Below are 21,714 nucleotides of genomic sequence, written 5' to 3'. Positions count from 1 at the left end.
TGAACATTTTTAAGGCCATTTAGGAATATATTGTCTCCTGGTTAACTTTTGAGCTTGATATGCAGGTTTTTTAACCTCATCTTCTTAAAAAAAGTGTAGGAAGCATTATTTCTCAGACACAAACAAATAAAAACCTTTTATCAATATCTCTTGATTCAATTGTTTCTGAAATCTTCTCAATGTCCTTGCTGAGCGCAAATTTTCCAGAGATGTTCTATATAAATTTAACAAATTCTTTTTGCAAAATCATTATTCTTGTATAATTTATATAAAAATACATATTCAATCTCATTATGATTCATTCTTAAATATCTTCTAATACTCTCACACTTGCATGAGGTTAAGATATTTTCATGTCTAATAATTTAATTATAAAAACTACACTTGTATTAAATATTATAATATACAAAATCTTTTTATTGTCTGAAATGCTTTTTGATTCAATGCAAATATCAAATGAACCAGACGATTTTTGTAAATAGCAGATAACTAATATTCACCATACGATTGTTAATATTTATTATGCAAGCACTTCAAATTTTATTCTCAAATATTGCAACATAAGAAAGATTGTAATGAATGTTTTTAAAAAATCAAGCAATAAATTTTCCGTTAATAAAAATATGAAAATAAATGAATAGTTGTTCCTCATATAAATTGATAACCGTCTACCTTTAAACGTTTTTTTAGGGTACTTCTTGAATTTTGCTTTTGTATTCTTGCATTTTATGTATTCTTTTTCAAAAATAGAAAATATTGCTGTACATTTGAAATTAATTTTCAAAAATTTATTAATATGTGAGAAAGAAATTGTACGGGAGTAAAACTCGTGTCATCTAAAAGCTAATGTTTTTAGCTTTGATATTGTATAAAAATAGTTTTGTGAGATATTTTTGAGAAATATTGCGACAAGACGCCAAAATCTTGTTTAATTTTTTAACAATTAAAATTTTAATTTTGCATTCTTGTGCGAGTTTTTAAAAATTTCTTAATTTAATAAATTGCCTCAAAAATACAAGACCAATTTTTTTAGAATAATTATTTGCTCTCTACTATTTGCATAGATTTTTTTTTCTACAATCAGTAAAAAGTGATATTCGGTACAAATACTGACATAGAATCATTCAAAACAACACCAATCATTAAATAAATAAAAAATTCTTCATTGACTTTTAAAATCGAGGCTTCGAAGTGCATAGCATAATAGTATTGCGCTATTTATGATTGTCTGAGTGGCAACTTTTGTGGTAGTAAAAGCAAGAATTTTGTCTGGCCATCGCAGACACATACAAACTTTTACAGTTACAAATGTATATAACAGGGATGGCGAACCAGTGGTACGCGTGCCATTGATGGCACGCGACACAATATTTTGGGCAAGCCGCTGATCAAAACGGTTTGCATTTTAGTTCAAAATAACAAAGTTCAGTATGAAATATTACGAACAAATGCGAATGTTCCCATTCCGTTTAAAATTTCCCATTGCATTTAAAAAACAGCACATATATTTGAAAGGCTGTTAAAAATTCACTTGCTGAAAAAGAAATTGATTTGAAAAGAATTGTTTCAATAACTGATGGTGCTCCAAATATAGTGAGCAAAAAAAAAAAAAAAAAAAAAAAACACACATTTCATTAGTTTATTTCAAACAAACATAGGACATTTGATTCTTGAATTCCGCTGCATTATTCACCAACAAACCTTTGTGTTTTAAGAATGGTTTAACATCTGTTGATAATGTAATGGCGTTAGTTACAAAAGCAGTCGACCTCGTATCGTCGCAGACTTTAAATAAGTGAAAATTTGAGGCTTTGTTGGATGAAGTCAACTCGGCGTATAATGGCTTCCTAATGTATATAATAACGTTCGCTGGTTGAGCCGCGGGAATGACTGCTGTGAAGAAATCGGACTGTTTCTGCAAAATAACTGGGAAATTGAGCAATGTCCACAGTTGTTGAATCTTATGTGGCTCTCAAAATTGTTGTTTTTACAGACATATGCCAACATTCCAATGAATTGAACGCAAAGCTTCAAGGCACAAATAAAACAATTATCGTCATGATGGATCTCATTCGCGCTTTTGATGCTAAACTGCAAGTTTTCAGAAACGATATTATTACAAGAAACTACAAATACTTTCCGAACTTGAAAAATAATACCAAAGATTTAGATGTACATGAGAAACCAGACGAAGAAAAAGTTATTGCGTAATTTATTTCTGTAATTGATTCTTCAATCAAGGAATTTTCATAGAGATTTTCTCTGTTCAAAGAATTATCGGAAACGCTCAAGTTTATTGTATACCTTAATGTGACTTCATTTGATAAACTGAATTTGTCCCAATTCGATTAGTTGGAAATTGAAGAATTTGAAATGCAACTGATTTGATTTCAAGTCTAGTTCTATATGGATTCAAAAATTTATTAAAACAAGGAAAAAATTGGAATTGATTGAAACAGAAAGATTAACAAGCAATACAAGTAAAAATGCCAGTAACGAAATTTCGGAAAAATAGAATTTGGTTCCAGACACATTTAACTATTTTGAGAATCTGGCTTGTGCTATTTTAACCATATTTTCCTGTACCTATACCTCCGAGTCATTTTCTTCAGAGATGAATAACATTGAAGACTCTCTTAGAAACTTCTTAGCAGATGACTCCAATTCAGCATGCATTATGCTAAAAGTAATATCTTACAATCCTAATATAGATTATTTGTCATCGAATCTGCAACAACAGAAGTCACACTCATGTTACTTTAATTTGAATTACACATATAACTAAAACCTTTACTACTATTCAGTGCAAAATGTATATTTTTGTAGTAAATAAAGAGTTTTGAGTTAGCATTTGGTTTTATTATTTTCCCAATAATCACGTCAAAATTATTTGACGGCACGTCTATACCTCATTAAACATTTCTTTAGAAAAAAATGGCACTTTTATCTATAAAGGTTCGCCACTCCTGGTATATAATTATCAGTGGGATGCTTGAGCTTCTTGATTATTACATATTTTCTCAAAACGTGAAATTAAACTGGATTCAGTTTCTCTCGTATGGTTTTCTCCTTACTGATTGTTTCATGCGTATCTAAGAGCAGCTGCTGGAAATTCATATTTTTGCGAACCAGAAGTAACATGGAGAATCTAAATTACCTGAATTTTAGCTATTTATATGTATATCGTTTTATATATATATAATATAATATTTACGCGATTTGCATACGCTGAATTTTAGCTAGCAATTTAATTACAAAAATAATTTATACAGCCATACAAAATTTAAACAGCAAGAAAATAATACAAAATTTATATAGCAAGAAAATTAGACTAGTAGAAATCGTTGGTTAGAACCGAAGAAATAATGGATACTGGCCGATCAGCTGGCATAGTAGATAGTGAATGATAAGCCGTCAAATCATTTATTATATAATTTTAAAATTTCTTTTAAAATTATATAATAAATGATATTCCATGCTCATTTCTATGCTGATGAGATTAAGCAAAGCTGCAAAATGCTTTGAATTAACATAAATGCATTACTGCATAGTTATTATTGAAAGAACTTCAGAATTCGTTCTAATAAAAGAAAATGAAAAAAAATTCTAACCTTTTTGATATTTTAATTTTTACAACTAAATTGTCTTAATCAGTACGTAAAATCAGTCATTCAAGACTGATGAATTCCGTTCCTACCGAAAAGAGATCTAGAAAAAGAAAAAATTAACGCTGTAATGTTAACCCTGTCAAGCAAAGAAATATCAATAAATGAATCCATAAAACAGTGGTCTTTAAGTCATTGTAAAAAAAAATAATAAAAATGGCTTGACTTTCTGTTGTCACTGTAATAGTGGGAAGAAATAATTGGAACCTCAATCATTATTATACTCATACTCTTGGCACTATACTCATACCAAGTGATTCAAAGAATGGTGCTAAAAGAAGAGAGGTTTATCTGAGGAACATGGGGTCAGGCAATATGGAAGAGAATGGAAGGAAAATAACGAAAGATGCTGCGGCGAAAACTATTTAATAAATATTTTCATCTTAAGCAATGCAGGGTTAGTTATGTCATTAGTTATGTTATGTCATTAATAAAATTTTAATAAGCTTTACAATTTTTGTTTGAAGTCATAGCGGCTGATTTGAAAAATCTGAACTTTGGTGTATTAATGTTTTAAGTGCTTTTTTTATACTCGCATTGTGTAGATTTTCAGTGTAGTTTGCTATTCATCTGTCTTAGCGCCTGTTAATAGTTTAAGACTAGAAGCTTCATTCTTAATAGTTAATAGGTCAATTTTTCTTTTTAATAAATTGCCGTAATTTTTGAATTTTGTACAAATCGGATGTTCACTCCTCCAGAAATTCTCTAGACAGTCGAGGTAGTTTTTTTTTTTTTTTTTTTTTTTTTTTGAGAGAGAGAGGCGTTTTTAATATTATGTACAAAGGCAAATAACAAAAACTGTAATAAAAATATTCTTAAAACTTCAGTTATTTGATCCAAACTCAAAAAGTTCTGTTTATTCGGAAACTAATTTCCCAGACCCTAAAGACCAATGTAACTTTTTTATATTATTAAGGGCTATATTATTTACCTAGACATAATACGGAAGTGTAGATGAAATGTCTTTGAAATTCTGTTTCTATTCGAAGATGTTGGGAATTAAAATATCCCTATGTTGATACTATATATGTCGAATAATGCTTCAAAATTTCTCTCATTTTGTGTTATTCTCCTACATATAGTAGTCTACAAATTCTATAAAGATTACTTTCCCTAATGTAGTTCAGTACTGGAATATTAACAATGTTACATATCGATACAGATATACCCAATTTTCAACCGGTTAAGTGAAAATGGTTTATATAATAAATAATATATAATTAATAAATTATTTATTATATAATTAAAAATAATAATCGCAATATTAACAAGCTAAACTTTTGTGACAGTCTGATCATAGTATTATGTTTCTGAAAGTATTCATCTATAAATAAATGACCGTTGTTTATAATACATCACGAAATATCAGAGCAGTTCTGTTATATCCCTCTAATATATCATGTAGCGATTTGTATTTTTTGTATAAAAAAAACTATGCACAATCTCTCTGGTTACAACTTATAAGTTTGTGGTGAAGAGCTTATAAGCCTGTTAACAGCTACGAAACACGGGCAATTGCTTTTGTATTGTAGTCTTGTTACTCGGCTGTAAACCACAAGGTCCCAGGTTCTATCCTCGCTCATAACAATCCGCTACAAGTTAATCAAATTATTGAAATATAAAAAAATCTTTCTTTCATAAAAATTATTTTAATTATATAAAAGATGTGACTCAAAAAAATGTCTCTTTTATTCTTTTCTTACATTTGCCTTAATAGATCATAACAAATTTCTTATAAACGAGTTTTGAAAAATTTCCGAAAGTTTGTCTCCTCAAAAATTGAATTTTACAGATCCATGATACTAAAAAAATACAATGGATAAACAAATTTATGTTTTAAATAAAAGTAAATTTTTGTAACTTTACTCAAAAAAAGCTTCTGGTCAACAGAGTATTTGTCAAAATTCAAATGAAGTCCTTAAAAGTTTTTAAAAATTTGGATCAATCAAAGTACAGAGGGGAAAGAAAGATCTCATATATATATATTTTTAAATCGGATTGATTTTTCTCTATAACTGTTCAAATGAAAAATAAATCCCACTTCCGTATGTACGTGAGCCGAATGACGAAATGACAGGTGAAATACTGAAAACAATACAATTGCAGGAAAGAGCTGTAAAGTAGGTTAATGTATTTCCGCTACAGACATTAAACATAAACTTGAAATTTATTGAATTGATTGATGAAAATGCAATCGAATATTGAAAATTATATCTAGATGCAGTATCGAAGGTCGAAAGTTAAAGAAAGATCAAAATATATTCTATTTCTATAGATGAATATTTTGATTCGACGGTTAATGTTTTCAGTGACTGTTGAATATGAATCTTAAGCTCCTGGCGTATTCCACTTTCCTGTTAACAACTGACAGATGAAATCGATATCTTTATGCGAAATTTTTCTTATTTTCCTGCTGAAAAATTCAGACCTGAAATTTGGGTCGGACATCTCTTTCTTTATTGTTAAAGTTTTGAACTAAACAACAGAGATTTTTGTTATTTAAATTTCCAAGTCCTGTCACAAAGTTCAATACCCGGTTTGCTCTCATACCCGATCGAGGAATTCTCACGACTTGCCCAAGAACTTTTCGTGTAGTTTTCCATCTCTGAATTAATATTTGGGGGGTTTTCCAACTCGTGACTGAGTATACAAGTAATTAAATTTCCATGTCTAGAGCGCCTTGCAAATGAATCGGTTAATGGATTGACGCCAAAATTGCTATATGGATTATGCGTTAGATGCGCTAAAGGATCTCTGAAAATATTAGTTAAAAATTGTATGCTATTGGATGTAATACTTCTCTAACATATTCTACAAAAGAATTATACGGAAAAAAAAATTACGTTGTTGTTTCTGATGGCACTTGTCAAAGACAAGCCCCTCTGACTAAGTTAGCGAATTAAACCGAAATTTTTACGTCTCTTGTTTTTCAGTAGCGCCATCTAGACCAAGAGTACGACTTTGCTACTCACGCGTCACAACCCTTTTTACGGGGCGGACTTCGTTCATGCGTTTCATTCATTCAACCACAAATCGTAATTTAGACCTGAACCAGAGAACGATCACCTCTGATCCAGTACCCCCAGTGGTATTACTCTCGACATGGGGGACTTTGTGAAATACGACATATTTATACGTGCGCCAGCCATCACCACACACGGAGAGTCTTCGGCTGGCGGGTTTGAATTCACAACCCAAGGGATGCGAATCCATCGTTCTACCAACCATTCTATCCCGGTTCTATAAAAATAATTTGACCTTTATTAATTAAATTAATGTAAATTAATTTATTGGTTTCAAACAAATGAAATTAAGATAAGCCATGGCTTGGTGCAAGTATGATGGAAACACAAATGCGTATATTTGAATTTTTTCATACCTGCAGCAGTTGTCTCTCTCCGAGGGCAGCTGATAATTTAGAATGGATAAATGTGCGTCGTCGGATTTTCATTTTCTTTTTTATAATAATTGAAAAACATGAACAAAGTTGACGTATTAAATTTTACATAACGGGCCAATGATACTTATATGGAAATGATCTGCAAAATGTAATAAACTTCGTGGAGCAATTGATGACTATTGCAAATAAATGCGTGATATAACAATTTTAAAATTGACTGCATATCAAGAGAGACTGAAGCACATTCTGATATCGATCATTTAGGCATGAGTTCAGCATTGACAAGGTGAAATCCTCTGATACAGAAACGTCGAATAATAGTCATAAAATTAGGCAAATATCAGTATTGGACCCGTAATTTTATTTTTATTATTTAGGCTTCAAACAAATATCAGCGAAATTTGTGCCTAAGCTTCAAATGAAGTAGCAGTTCTGTTCTATTCTGTTTGAAGACTGCTCAAGATAAGCTAGAGGCTAGCGGCTGTAACTACAGCACTAACGTGATGATCGCTAGCAATGAATCTACATTCCTGAGGCCAAATAAATCAAAAAAGGTCTGCTGCAATGTCAATCATTCTGGCCATCTTTTTCGATTTCACTTGTTTGGTTTATCATGCGTATGAATTACATGGCACAATCATTACTAAGAAGTACCATCAAGAAGTTTTACATTAAAGCAATTAGATTTTGGAAATGTTAATTTTTCACATTTGATACAGAATTTTTGCCAAAACACAGCATACCTGTGCTTTATTTGCACATGGCCTAGACCTTGAGTAAATTTAGACTTTTCCTCAAACTGAAAATTCCACAGAATGAGTCCCGAGAAGACTTTATATGCTTATGAGTCGAAAACATTTAAAAGATATCATTGTTGCCACTCCTAATAAGTTTTATATTTCCTGTTTATTTTCATTTTAGAGTTTGCGTTGCATTTTATTCCAGCTTGGAATCTGACAATCCTGTTTTGATTTAAGTAGAATATGCTGTGTTTGCTTTAAGGATAGAATTTTGTACGTTACGCTATTTCATCTCTTTGATGTATGGATCATTTGATCAATTTAAGTCTACTTCATCTGTAAATACTCTGCCAAGTTCATATCATCGTTATGTAAATAGCCTCATGAAATTCTCTGTCTTGTGTTGTGCAAAAATAAACTGATTTCAAAACGAAAGTCTTGTTATGAGTCATAGTCATTATGAATAATCAGTTAGGTGAACTATCACGTGATCGTTCTTTATGAATTAAGTTCAGTATTAATGTATTTTGCAGTCCTAGGCAGTGCACATTGTGAAGTCCCTATGTTAGTAAAATAAGCAGTTTAGTTTGATATTTCATTATAATTTTTAACTTAATGGCAATTAATGATTTTTGTTAATTAATGTTATATACTATTTCATTCATGGCATTCATTTCATGCAAAATTTTATTAAAATGTGTTTATAAATACTATAATAATTAAATAAACATAATAAATTTTATCACAAAATAGCAATTATACTTCTTAAAGTGTTAATACATTTTTGATATTTTATAATTAATAGAATTTATACTTATTACAAATTTGTTTATTTGTCAACTGGAAAAAGTTTTTAATCTACATGCCTACGACCCTGCTCAAACTAGTAGCTTTAAGGTGCTAACTAGTTGGAAATCCGTCACTGGTTAGGTTTATTGCAGCTAACCAAGTACCATGATATTATTAAAGTAGAAAATAAAAATTAAACACATTTAAAACCATAAAAAGTAAGATTTAAGCGACAAAAACAGTCGACTTTTTGTATAAATTCCACAGGCAGAAATTCCGATAAGTATCATTTCAGGTTTAGTTTCCATGAACGTAACTCAAAAACGTCTTTTTCCTTTTCTAATTTTTTTTTTTTTTTTTTAGTTGTCATTGTTCGTATAGGGTGGGATGCATTTAACAAATGTCTGAACACAATTAGGCCCTTCAATTTGTCTCGACAGACAAAATAATAGCAAACCAATGCATGCTCTAAAATACTTACAACTAATCCCTTAAAGATAGTCCCTTTCTTTATCGTTTCAGACAAAGACTAAGGGTATGGGGGGGGGGACCCATCGAATCCGGCAGCAGACAAGTCATGTCCTTCAATCGATTTGTCGACCGCGTCTGGTAAAACAAAAAAGAACGTTTCCGTCCGCCGTAGAAACGAAGCAGGAAAAATAGGACCGACAGAGAAAAAAAATAGTACTTAGAACTTCCCAAACGAAAAAAATACCGGCACGTAACACTCGAACCCAGAGCCGAAAGTCAGTTCGAGGAAGTCGTGATTGAGAGATTAAGATCGCGCGATTGGAGAAAGAAAGTTTGTTGCTAACGGATAGAAAGTAATTGTTTTGTTCGGGCTAGACAGTTTGGAAAATGCTTTGTTGTTCTTTTGAGAACATCTGCAGCATATTTTGTGATATGCGTTTTGATTTTTAGAATCGTTTCCTACATCTTTATTTCAGAACTTTTGCTTTTACCAAAATTTTTCATAAAAATTTTTAAAAAAATTGCTATATGAATGTTGGAATTGATTTTTAATGTAAATGGTAGTTAAAAGTACAGTCTAAAGAGGAATAAATCTAATGTATTTAGATAACTAATTTTTTTCTCGTTTGCGAATTGTAGTAATTATAAGAAATTTCGAGTGGAGATTTTGATGAAACTCCACTTTTCGGAACTTCTTTAAATTTAAAAAGCATTTTTTTTTTTTTTTTTTTTGCATTTTGTCTGTTTATCTGAACAAACGTTTTGAGTTAGATGGGTGAAAATTGGTATATGGTCTGTACTTAAAATTTGTTGATTTCTATCAAATTTTGAACGAAATCCCTTCTGAAGAAATGTCTATCCGGCTTTCCAAACATAAGTTAACTTCGTAATTACAAAATGAAAAGAGCTAGATCGATAAAATTTAGTTCATAGAATTAACATGTAAATTATAGATCCGTATTAAATCTGGAACCAAACTCGTCAGATTTGCCTTTTTGTTGGTCTATTTTTTTCGATTGCATTTAAACGTGATAACAAAAAATACAATGCCAAATATAAGAAAATCGTCGCTATTTTTTTTTTTTTTAGTTTAACTGTATTTCATGCCCAATTTTGATTTATAGATTGCAATTAGTCATTAAGATTTTAATAATGCAACATTTAAAAGTATAATTAGAGAAAATTTCTCTTTTAACATTAAAAAATCATTTTCCTATTTAAACGAAATGAAGTTTTAAGAATAAATGCGGCCCTTAAAATATGTTTTTAAAATTATTTGATTTTTGTAATGTTTCTTTTTAATTATATAAAAAAGCTGATCCATTGTTATCATATATTTTATTTAGATTTCAAATCCATTTTGGAATTTTTCTCGTTGGCCCATAGGATTCATAATTTGATACAAATCCGGTAGTGATTCATTAAAATTGGGAAATGCAAGATTTCTGACTATTACAGCACTTTCTCGTCGTATTCTTAATTACAAATAATATCGCCAAATTTTAAACGCATTGTTATTTGTAATATTTCAGAATGTTTAAAAATGGCATGACATGCTTTAGAACAAGATTATCTTTGAATACATCCTTTTTATCCACACTATTTACAAGAAAAATAAAGATTAGGCTCAGTATTGAAACACAATCCATGATTTCTTTTGAATGAAAAAAAAAAAAGAGGGGGCAGAATTCACTTAGCGTAACGAAGATATGTTTTGAATACAAATAAGCCTGAGAACCATATAATATCCTTTATGAAATCGGACATTCAACAAGTATAATGGGATCCAACATGACTTTTGTACTACGCCCTGTCTCTAGCCTATGAAAATAGAAAGTAGGTAATTAATATTCTTTTTTTGGTCAATTTGATTATTCCTTAAGAGACACACCCTCTCTCGGACCAAAAGGTTTGTGACCTACTGACCAACTTTGAAGGGCAAACCCATCACTTAAGCGATGATATCATGCAAATGAATGAAAGATGACGTTTGGCAAGACCTTCTTGATTATATACCCGAAGGGAATAAACGAATTCTGGCAATTCCGTTAAAAGGTAATTAGTTTAAAGCGTTCGTGACGTCTTTGCCTTTGAATGGACGGTTTAGATGCCAAACGGAGTTAACTCAATTATTCACCACGGCAGAAGGTTTTCATCATGAACCTATCTTGTTCCTTGGAAATTCCGATTTTCTTTTTTTAAAGTTCTGTTGATAATCCTGAAACTTTAATTTAATGCATAGTTGAAGTATATAGGTCGAGGTAATTCGAATTTTATTGGAAGGTTATAATAATGCCAAGTATTGATTGAACTAGATAACTGTCAGCGGGCTTGTAATAGCGCCATAAGTCACAACACAACACAACATTGATTGAACTTAACGAACGATTGTAACTGGAATTTTTATTCCATTTTGTCAAAATAAAAAGGGCCTTTTAACTATTTATCTCATATCTTTAATCCTAAAATATATTATGCAGTCAAGATCCTTTGTTTCCGAATCAGCGTTGAAATTGAACAGTGAATCAATAACATTTGTACTTTTAACAAGTCTTCTTAAGTGGGGTCTTTATTCCGTTTCAATGTATGATTTAGTATGATTTGCACTAATCTTATTAACTGATATACTTAGTTTTCACGAGATGCGTTTATGTTTTTCTTATATTGAAAATCGATGTTTTAACTAAAGGTCACAAAAACGTCATTGAAATCGTGCTTACATTTTATGATTTGTTAGTAGAATTTTAAGTACGTAACGTATGCAAAAATAAAAATTCGATTTAATATTAGAATCCGAGAAAATCCCATTGTTTCCGTAAAAGAAATATTTTTAAATAACTTAATTGCAATGCAAAAAATTTATTAAATCAGTTTGCAATTTTTAGAAAATTACTTGTTAAATTAATTATTACGAATTTTTCTCTAAAACCTTATTTTATGCTCTGTAGAATTTGAAAAAAATTTGAAGAAAATCTGTTCAGTATTTTGGGTTGTAATAGAGTAAAGAAAACGTGGCGTTTCAGCTATATTTATATAATTTTAGCGACAATAAATTATGATTAGATTAGTCCCATAGAATTTTATTTCATTTCAGCTTTTGTACTATAAAATTGTACTAAAATATGCTCATTACTTTAATCGTTATTTTTTTATCATCAATTTTTAATTAAACCATTATGATAAGATGACTTGCTTCTTTTTTTAAGGTTTTAACGAGATTATTGAAAATATTTTTTTCATTTCTTGTAAAGATCATAAACAGTTTTTAAAAAATCGTTTTCTTTTTGTGTTCTTTTCTCGTTTAAAAGTTGCAGTTAATGTTTTGGAAGGAAGAAATTATCGCCTTAGTCTTTTTCATTGATTATAATATTCTTGTTTATTTGGAGGAAAAAAATATTACGACTTTTACAACTAATTTCTGATACAAGTAATGTTTTAAAATTAAGTAATCATAATAAAATTAAAAATTATCTCCAGTAATGGCTTAATTAAAGAATAATATTCTTAACAAAATAAAAATGTTTCATGGCCCTGTTTCACCTCTTACTTGCATCGCACCAATTTAATTTTTGAAACTTTTGATTAACTTTCTGGAAATAAAGAATAAGATAATGTGAAAATAGATATTGGACGGCATTCTCCAATATTTAATAGTTCTTTTTGTATCGCATGATTCTTGCGTCACTTAAAATCAATATTTAAGACTCGAAATTACCGTGGAAAGTTGTCCTTATTTGTAGTATTTATGAGAGAAAAAGAGGTATTACTCATTGCGTGTGTGAAATCACGAACCAGAAAACTGTCGCAAACATTAAAGATTAAGAGCAAAATTTGCTTACCAATTTACACTTTTTTTTTTCTCCCTTCATACGAAGAAATGGGTTAATTCGGATACATTTTAATTTGTTATAAAGTCTTTCAGAAATGTAGAAAAAGCTTCCCATGTGAGGATTTAGAAAAAAAAAATCTTTCTTAACCATAAAATCGTAATTGTCTGCCAGTTCTCATCATTATTGTTGAAAAAGTGTTAACGTTTCCTGAACGCATTCCAAGAAATAATCGATTTTGGAGGGGGGGGGATAATCAAGATCGAAAACGCCCAAGTAATCAGTTCACGAGATATGTATTAAATAATTTTTCCTTCTTGGATAATGATTTCCTTTCCTTTCCCTTCCTCGTAATAGAATTTTTTTCATTTTTCTTTTATCTAAATAAGTTTTCGAAAATGTGCCCCATGTATTTTATTAAATTAAAAAGGAAGAATGATGAAATTCCGCACACCTAAGGCAGTTTTACAGCTGCCCATTTAATAATGATTTTATCAAGCCTGTTTTTTAATATTCATTAACACATCACGTGCCACGCCTTGCACATATGAGCTACGGTAACATTTCCCAGAGGGCTGGATCACGCACATGTGTGCGATGGGATTTTCATTGTTACATCGCAATGTATTAAACGATATTACAATGCATTTAATATAGGTGTCTGAAATGGTGGTCGGTAAGGTAATAAGTTTTAAAAATGGTTTTCACAGATGTAAAATAACATAATGCAACATGCAAATATTCTAAAAGCTGATAAAACTAAAACAATTTTATAAAATCTTACTTCATCATCTCTAAACGTCCGGGCCAAACGTCCTCCCGCTGGTGTGGTGTGGTGTGGTGTAGAGAGGGGGGGGGCAGCTCAGATGTCGTCCTCGTCATCTGACAGCGGTTCAATGACGAGGTCCGTCCCCAAATAGCCCTAGTGTTGCTTTAAAAGAGGACTTAATATATAGAAAACTAAAAAAAACAACCTTGGTTTACAGCGTATTTATTGAGTTCTTGTTTTTAACAAACTAAGAAAATCAATTTTTTTCCAAAGTGACTTTCCGAAACATTATGTTATAAAACTTTGTATGGTATAAATTGATGGATAAGTTGGACAAATTGACTTTAAAAGAAGATAAATTGACTTTAAAAGAATATCTGTTCTAATGAAAAGATTCAGATCAGATATTTAAAAATGGAAATTCTTATTATTGCTTTCGAAAAGAAAATTTCCATATGCAACAGAAGTCATTAACGTAACAAAAAAAAAATGCAATTTTTAAAAAATTTTATTTAGTTCTGGATGATTTTCAAAAAATAAATTTTTTCTTTTAAGAGATTTTTTTATACAATTTTTTGAGCCTATTCCTTTTTACTTCATTTGAAGATTTTCGAATAAAATAATAAAAATAGTTTCAGAATAAAATGAAGGAAATGTTAAAGAAAATTAATCTGACAGTATCAGTCTTCAAAATTCATATTCAGGAGGGAAATTCAGGCAGTTTCAAAACTTTATACAAACCTGTATTTTTTAGTGACTTTCAAAAAGGCTATCTATTAAATAATTGTAATAATGATCATTTCGTACAAACGATACATGTAAAATGTGCTTCTCTTACTTAATTTCATTTATCGTATTGTACAGGGCTGCGTAGAACAATATTTTTGTTTTTTAAAATGTGCACTTAGCCTTATTACTATATTATGCGACTTGGTTTCATTCAATAGGATACGAAACTAAAATTTAATTGATTTTAAGTCCTCTTATGTATTTAAAATTATTTTTATATCGATCTTAAATCGTCATTGTTTTCAATTCCAGAAAATAACAAGCAAAATAAGCAGAAATTTACACAGCTCTTAAAAAATATTACTTTAATTTTTCTGGTGTCATTTGTTTTCGCTTTTTAATAACCACAGTGCACACACAACGTAGAAGTGCACAGCAGAAAAGTCGAATCAGCTGTGAAAACATTCCTAAATCCCTACTTTTTCAATCACTGTATTGTGGATTATTCGCCTTGAGAGAAAAGCGTGAGCCTATTTAATAATAATCTTGACATCGAATCTTTTGTTGACAAACGATTTTTTTCTCCCCCAATGAGTCAACCGTTTCACGATAAGGAAAGACTGCTTGGCGCTCATAAAGTGACGAAAAGGAAAGTTTCTGCTGCGGTTTTCTGACGTCACTCCTTTTTAAACTTCATTTTATCCGGGAGGTGTGGTACGTAAACGTAAAAAAAGAACTCTTCGGAAAGGAAAGTCGCTCAGCATCGAAACGTGTACTGTTCTCTTCTTCTAGGTACTGCGTAACCGATGCTTGTTTATTTTTAAGTAGAGCATTAAGAGCTAAGAATTTTCCTGTTGATGTATTTTCTGCCTTTTTCTCAATACAGTTAGATGCTTTCGATTTTGTTTTGGAATGAGATTTTGTTGCCTGTCTTTCAAGGATGTACAGAAATAGATCGGTTGTTACTTCCCTGTGCTATAAACAAAATTTCACTGCTGGAGAAGTTTTTAGAATTTAAAGCTGCCTGTGAAAATTTCAGACGCATTTCAATTTAACCTTTCCACGTAGAAGATTTACTTAGAAAATTTTTAACGCAATCTTTTAAATGTAAAGAATTTGAAAGCGCTGCTGTTGCTGGCTAGCATGATTTCATCCTTAAATGAAGCTGAAAAATTTTATGCAACTTTTTATGATTTCATTTCCTTATTTCAACACTTTTTAAAAAATTGCGTTTGGACGAAATTTTAAGAAAAAATCTTTATTTATTTTATTTTATTTACTTTGATGTCATCACACAAGGTGTTGCTATGAAAACTAAGACTTTTTTTTAAAAAAAACTTTTCATTATCCGATTTCAAAAATTAATATTTTTAATAGATTCAATTACAGACAACTCTTCCAATTCTTGGCATGAATTTATGATATTAATATAATATACATTTTTTTTGAAAAAAAAATAATAAAAGATGTTTTTTTTTTAAATTTCAGAATCAAAATGAGAATTAATATATTAGCATCTTTCTAATAAAATCTGAATTTATTATATTGTCTCAGAACATGTGAATTGTCCATTTATGAAGTCCACCACCTTTGGAACTTTTTATTTTGTTCTTTGTGTAAATATCTTGAAAAATTTCAGTCTGAAATTGTTACTCGTGGAAAAAAGTAGCTATGACGAGAAGTTTATTTAAATCTTTGGTCCAGGTTGCACCAAGGAATTTCTCTAAACACTAATTCAACATATTTGATAATGTGTTGCTCAACATTCATTTTAATTTGAAGATTACAAAGATTTCCTCGATGATGAGTGAGAATTTAAGATTCGTGAGCACGCGTTCGAATCTAATTCCACCAAAGATTCGTTGTACATATTGACTTACTTTATCGACAGATTTATCTGTTATTCATTGTTGCAGTATAGATTGAACATGAAAGGTTATTTAGATGATGGAAAAGAATTGTTTATGTAAGAAAATCATTTAAAAGCATTTTTTTCTTTTTTTTTTACATTTTTACTCTGTTTTTGAGATAGAAACATCATATTATATTTTTTTTTCTTGATTTGTCTATTTTTATATATTAAAAGTTTATATTATAGCTCGATAATGAGCTTATAAAAATATATATTTAATATAGTCACAATGCGTTGTCTATAAATCCGGTTACAAAAACCATAAAAAGTATTGTTGCAAAGTACACTTAAAAACGAACAAAAAATTTACTCTTAAATTTTACATTAAAAATTTGGCAATTAAGTTTTTGAAATTAAGTACAAATTATGCGGTAATAAAATTGGTGTTGTTAAAAATGTTTTAATTAAATTAGTTATTAATTATTTAAAATGAAATTAAAATGGTTCTTGTTTTTCAATTATGTGCTCTAAAGTTATTGAAAAATTTTAATATATCAATCAATTTTTGATGAAAAATAGAGTTATAGATTTGAAAAAAAAACACTTTTTAAGTAAACTATTATTACATGGAAGGTCGTCTTATTCAGTCGACTAATAGGGATATAACCCCAGGAGCATCTAAAAAAATTGCTGGTTTTATTTTCATTTTGAATCAAGAGATTTATTTAATTATAATTTTAACATGCATGCTCTGACATGCGATTAATACACAGATACCAAAAAAATCGAATATATATTCCGGACACTTTTTTCCCCGCCCGATTGAGATAAAAATTTTATACAGAATTACAGTAGAAATCATAGAATCTCGTACCAAATTCCATTTGTTTAAGTCATTACCTTTCTGAGTTATCGTGTTTAAATGCATGAAAAAAAAAAAAGACAAAGGATCAATTCCTTGACAGATTTGGCTCCGAATGTGATACTGATCTGTGTTTAGATGCTAAATTTATATACCAAATTTTTATCAGTTTAGCTCTTTACGTTTTGTAGTAATCATATTCACATGTATTTAGACAGATAAACAAACTTCATGTGTATGGATTTCATTCAAAATGTGAAAGTAATCTACAAATTTGATGCAAAAACCGCATACCAAATTTCAGCCAGACAGGCAGATAGAGTAATATGATACCCGAACATAATTTCAGAAAATTTGCTTTTCGAATTCACAATGGCTTGAGGCGTAGATTCGTTGAAATTTCGAGCTCGATTACAATACTTTTTCTTTGTAAGCGAATATTAAAATGAAGTTTGAAAGAAATTTAACACGTTCGCTGCCATGATTGAGACCTGTGGTTCGAACCACTGTCTAGTTAGATGCTTACTTATTTTCTCACTTTTAACTGTAGTAGAGAAGAAAATATTTAATTAGACAATATATATAAATCACAGGTGATTCACATGCTAAGCAACGTGTTAAAACAAGGAGAGATATGTTAAGGATTGTGCATTGATGGCGCTCCTGCTTGTTGTTTACTTCCTGTTTGTAAACATCCCCCCCCCCGAGAACAGGGACTTGCGTGGCAGGCACGGACCCCAACGGTAATGGAATTTACCATGATCATTAAACTCTGTTGCCATTGTTAAAAAATATCTAAAGGCAACGACTTTTGGAAGTCTTTTATTAATCACCTTCACTGACCACAGTTGCAATAATATAAACAAAATATAGACTTTTTCTACTCGCAGTAAATTATACATTGACTGATAACTTTTGCTGTCATGCGAATTCAAGTGACACGGCAGTCAACGTGTTGAAAAGCATATCAAATTATTGAACTATCAAGAGTTTCCCCTCAATAGTTACATACTGATTAAGAAAAAAAAAAATCTAATCAAAACCCCCAGATACCCTTTGTTCGACTATATCTTCCGGAATTCTGTCGAACTATTATTTATCAACGCAAAGCAGATACGCTTTCAGATTAATATTAATTGCAAATATGTGCTTTTTTTCCTTGCTGTTATCAGTATGTCAAAGACCCGCTTGACTGATGACCTCTGAATCCAGGAAAAGACTTCGTAAAGTTTATTCTTGTTTATCAATATTTAAAAATAGAATATACTGTTTGATATAACACATAGGAGAAAAACTGTCAGAATATCTCTCCGTGTGTGAGTCATTACGAAAATATCGTATAAAGCGGTATTTCCTAAGTGACTGTCAATTATAAAAAAGAAAAAAAAAAAAAAAAACACGTCATGTGTTTACATTTTTGTCTATAAACCTTTTTACAATCTATGTAGTGTTGACAGTTATTTTCTAACCAAACACTTTCTTTTATTATCTAATTAGCCTATTATATTAGGGTGTGCAAAAATTTCTTTCTCATCGCATTTTTAAAGAGGCTTGTCACTGGTGACAAAACTTGAATTTTATTTGAAAATGTACATAGAAAACGCACTTAATGTAAGGACAATAGGCCTTCAACTGTCACAAAGCCGGGACTACATCTAAAAAAGTTCTTTTGTCCATTTGGTGGGATTGAAAAGGCGTAATTTCCTATGAACTGCTTCCTCAAGGAGAAACCATAAGTTCTACGAAATACTGTCATCAACTGGATCAATTAAAAGCTGTCAAAGCAAAAAAAAAAAAAAAAAAAAAAAAAACACTGTCAGAATTAATGAACCGGCGAGGCGTTGCTTTCCATCATGATAACGGGAGACCACATATTGTATTAGTCGTAAGAGAGAAGCTGTTACAGTTTGATTGGGATGTTTTACCGAATCCTGCATATTCTACAGATCTCGCTCTATCTGATTATTATTTCTTTCTGTACTTAAAAATTTATCATCGCGATAAGCGCTTTAAATCCACCAGAGAAATAAAACAGCGATTATTTCTTGTCCAAAACACATCAATTTTGGATAGAAGACATAATCAGACTTCCTGAGAGATGGAAGAAGGTAATAGAGCAAAAGGGTTCTTATATAACAAAATAAATAATATCTTAAACAGTAAATATTATGTATTCGTTTCATATTAAAAATAGGAAACAAACTTTTTTTGACACCTTAATATTAATAATTTTAATTTGATTTTCTCAATATCTTGATTTTTGTTGGACTAAAAACATTAAATATTTTTTTAAAAGTTAGGCTGCAAATTTAAAAATAAATGCACAGGATAGATATGATATCTGTAAGAAACAAAATGAAAATATTTTGTATGTTTTGCATCTTATGAAATTAAAGATCCAGACATTTATATTCAACTACTAAAAAAAATCGTTAGGTTGAATAACTCTTTAAAATTTATTGAATGCAAAATTTTTATTTTAGTAGTGCTTAATTCTAATTTAAATAAAAATAATTGCACATTATTTAACTACTTATGAAAAGCACTCTTAAGTTATTTTTGAATAAATGAATATCTCTAAAGAAGATTCTTTCTTTGCCAAAACAATGATATCAGTTTGTATTTATTTGAATTGTATTGCTTGTCTAAATTTTATTGAATTCAAATGCAGAAATTAATAATGTGATGAAAACGGTTATTTACATGCTCTGCAAATTTTATTTTATTATGCGCAGCAGCTGATTTTTGAAGTCAGTATTTCTACTTGATCGGTCTCCATAAAGGCCGTTTTTAATTAAAATCATATGTATCCACTTTTACATGGTGAAATAACATGCATACAAATATTTACAATATTTAGTTATATTTCGTCAATAATCAACTTTATAATGATTAAAAAGGGTTTCTTACACTTGACCATAATGCCTTTATTCTTTTCGCAAAGCTTTCTCTTAATTTACTAACAAATATATAGTTGACAGAAATCAAATGTAACTATAGTGTATCACTTTGCCGTGTATAAAATATTCTGTTTAATTGTTATTTTTTTATTTTGGCTATTTTCTGTCTTTTAACATTATGAAACTTTAACACATCGTACTTGTATGTAATAATGTTAAACTTCGTAATTCGTATCACTATGCTATCTACCGTGTGAATTCAATTTTAAAAATCAATCTGCATAAAGGAGAAAGAACATTTATATGATTACATTGGGTTCCCTTTAGTTCGTATTGCTACAGGATTTGAGTAAAGACACACCAGAGCACAATCTAAAAGCGCATTCTCTGTAGATAACTAATGACCATTCATATTTAAGCAATAATACAGAAACATGCTAAAGTATTGTCTGGCCTCCCAAAAGCCCAAAATGTACTCACAGAAATTCAATAAAATGGAGCTCGTTTTAAAAAGTGTGTTGACATTTGTAGTTACTTTTGTCGTTATTGGATTCCTTGTTTAAGCATTCTAAATTTTAATTAATTTATTTTTTAAATTCTTACTCGGTGTCGATTGTGTTATATCTGGAATTTTTACTTTCAGGGTTTGGCCCATACCGAGAGCGAGAGGGTTGCTCTCGGTCTTCAAGGTCTCTTGCCACCAGCTGTCAGACCAGTCAATTTACAGGTGGAAGCCGTGCTTGAAAACTTACATAGACATGGAGATGATCTCAGCCGTTATCTTTTTCTCAGGGAACTGCAGGTCAGTTGAATTTATTTTTTATCTTTTATTTTTAATCATTATCTAATGTTTTTTGAAGCAGGATTGTTGCGGATGATTGACTGATTGCGTTGTTCTGTGTGATGATCCAAAGAGACTGATTCCGGCAAACAGTGAAATAAAACAATGTTTCAAAATTAAAGAATACATAAAATTTAAATATACAATCTGTAGTTTAAAAATTATCAAGAGATTTTCGACTTTAGATAGAAAATAAGTAAATTTCTCTGAAAATTGATCATAGTCACACAGTTGAAAGCCAATCACCATTTTATGAGTTCACTAGTAAATATTGTATTGTTTATCAGATAATGGACAACAGTGTTGCCGTGCAAAATCAGCCGTCCGTTGCTGAACAAGCTACTTATAATCTAATGCTAAATTTTATACAAACGTGAAAGTTGAATTTTTTGTGATATTTCACAAAAGGAGTATTTTGATTCTCTGTAACATATTTTTCTGCCATCTTTTTCAAGAACTATAGCAATATCTTCATATGCAGAAATAATACTGAATTGCGAATACATATCGTCTTTAATTTCCAATATCTATACTTTACAACTTTTCACTCCTTGAAACAAGGATCTCTGAATCTACGCCTGCCATCGAAGAATCATGTGAATTGAAGGCACATCGGTTTTTGCCATGTCTATTGTTCTTCCAATGCATTCTTAATTGCAGTAAAAATGTGTTAAGCAATTAACTTAACCTATTTAATCGCATACCGAAGTTGGTGAAGAATTAGTAGTGAAATTCCACAACTGAGAAATTTTCGAATTGTTAATTGCAAGATACCAGTGCATAGGCAAATTAGTTGTATCATATGTTAAGTTTGGTATTTTAGTTTGTTCTTATAACGAAAAGGAATAAAAACGCTGCGGAAACAAAAT

The 21,714-nt window shown here is 30.2% G+C and overlaps 1 protein-coding gene across 1 annotated transcript in view; it reads left to right on the top strand.

The window, feature by feature from the left end:
• Positions 1–21,714, top strand: part of LOC129983740 (NADP-dependent malic enzyme-like) — a 56,443-nt gene that overhangs the window by 10,696 nt on the left and 24,033 nt on the right. The window contains exon 2 of the mRNA XM_056093348.1: positions 20,648–20,806. Within this exon, the coding sequence (XP_055949323.1) occupies positions 20,648–20,806 (159 nt within the window). The remainder of the gene's footprint in view (positions 1–20,647; positions 20,807–21,714) is intronic.

The sequence above is a fragment of the Argiope bruennichi genome, chromosome 9 (assembly GCF_947563725.1).
Source record: "Argiope bruennichi chromosome 9, qqArgBrue1.1, whole genome shotgun sequence".
NCBI lineage: Eukaryota > Metazoa > Arthropoda > Arachnida > Araneae > Araneidae > Argiope > Argiope bruennichi.
Note: the sequence above shows the minus strand (reverse complement) of the source record. Positions and strands in the feature narration are given on the sequence as shown.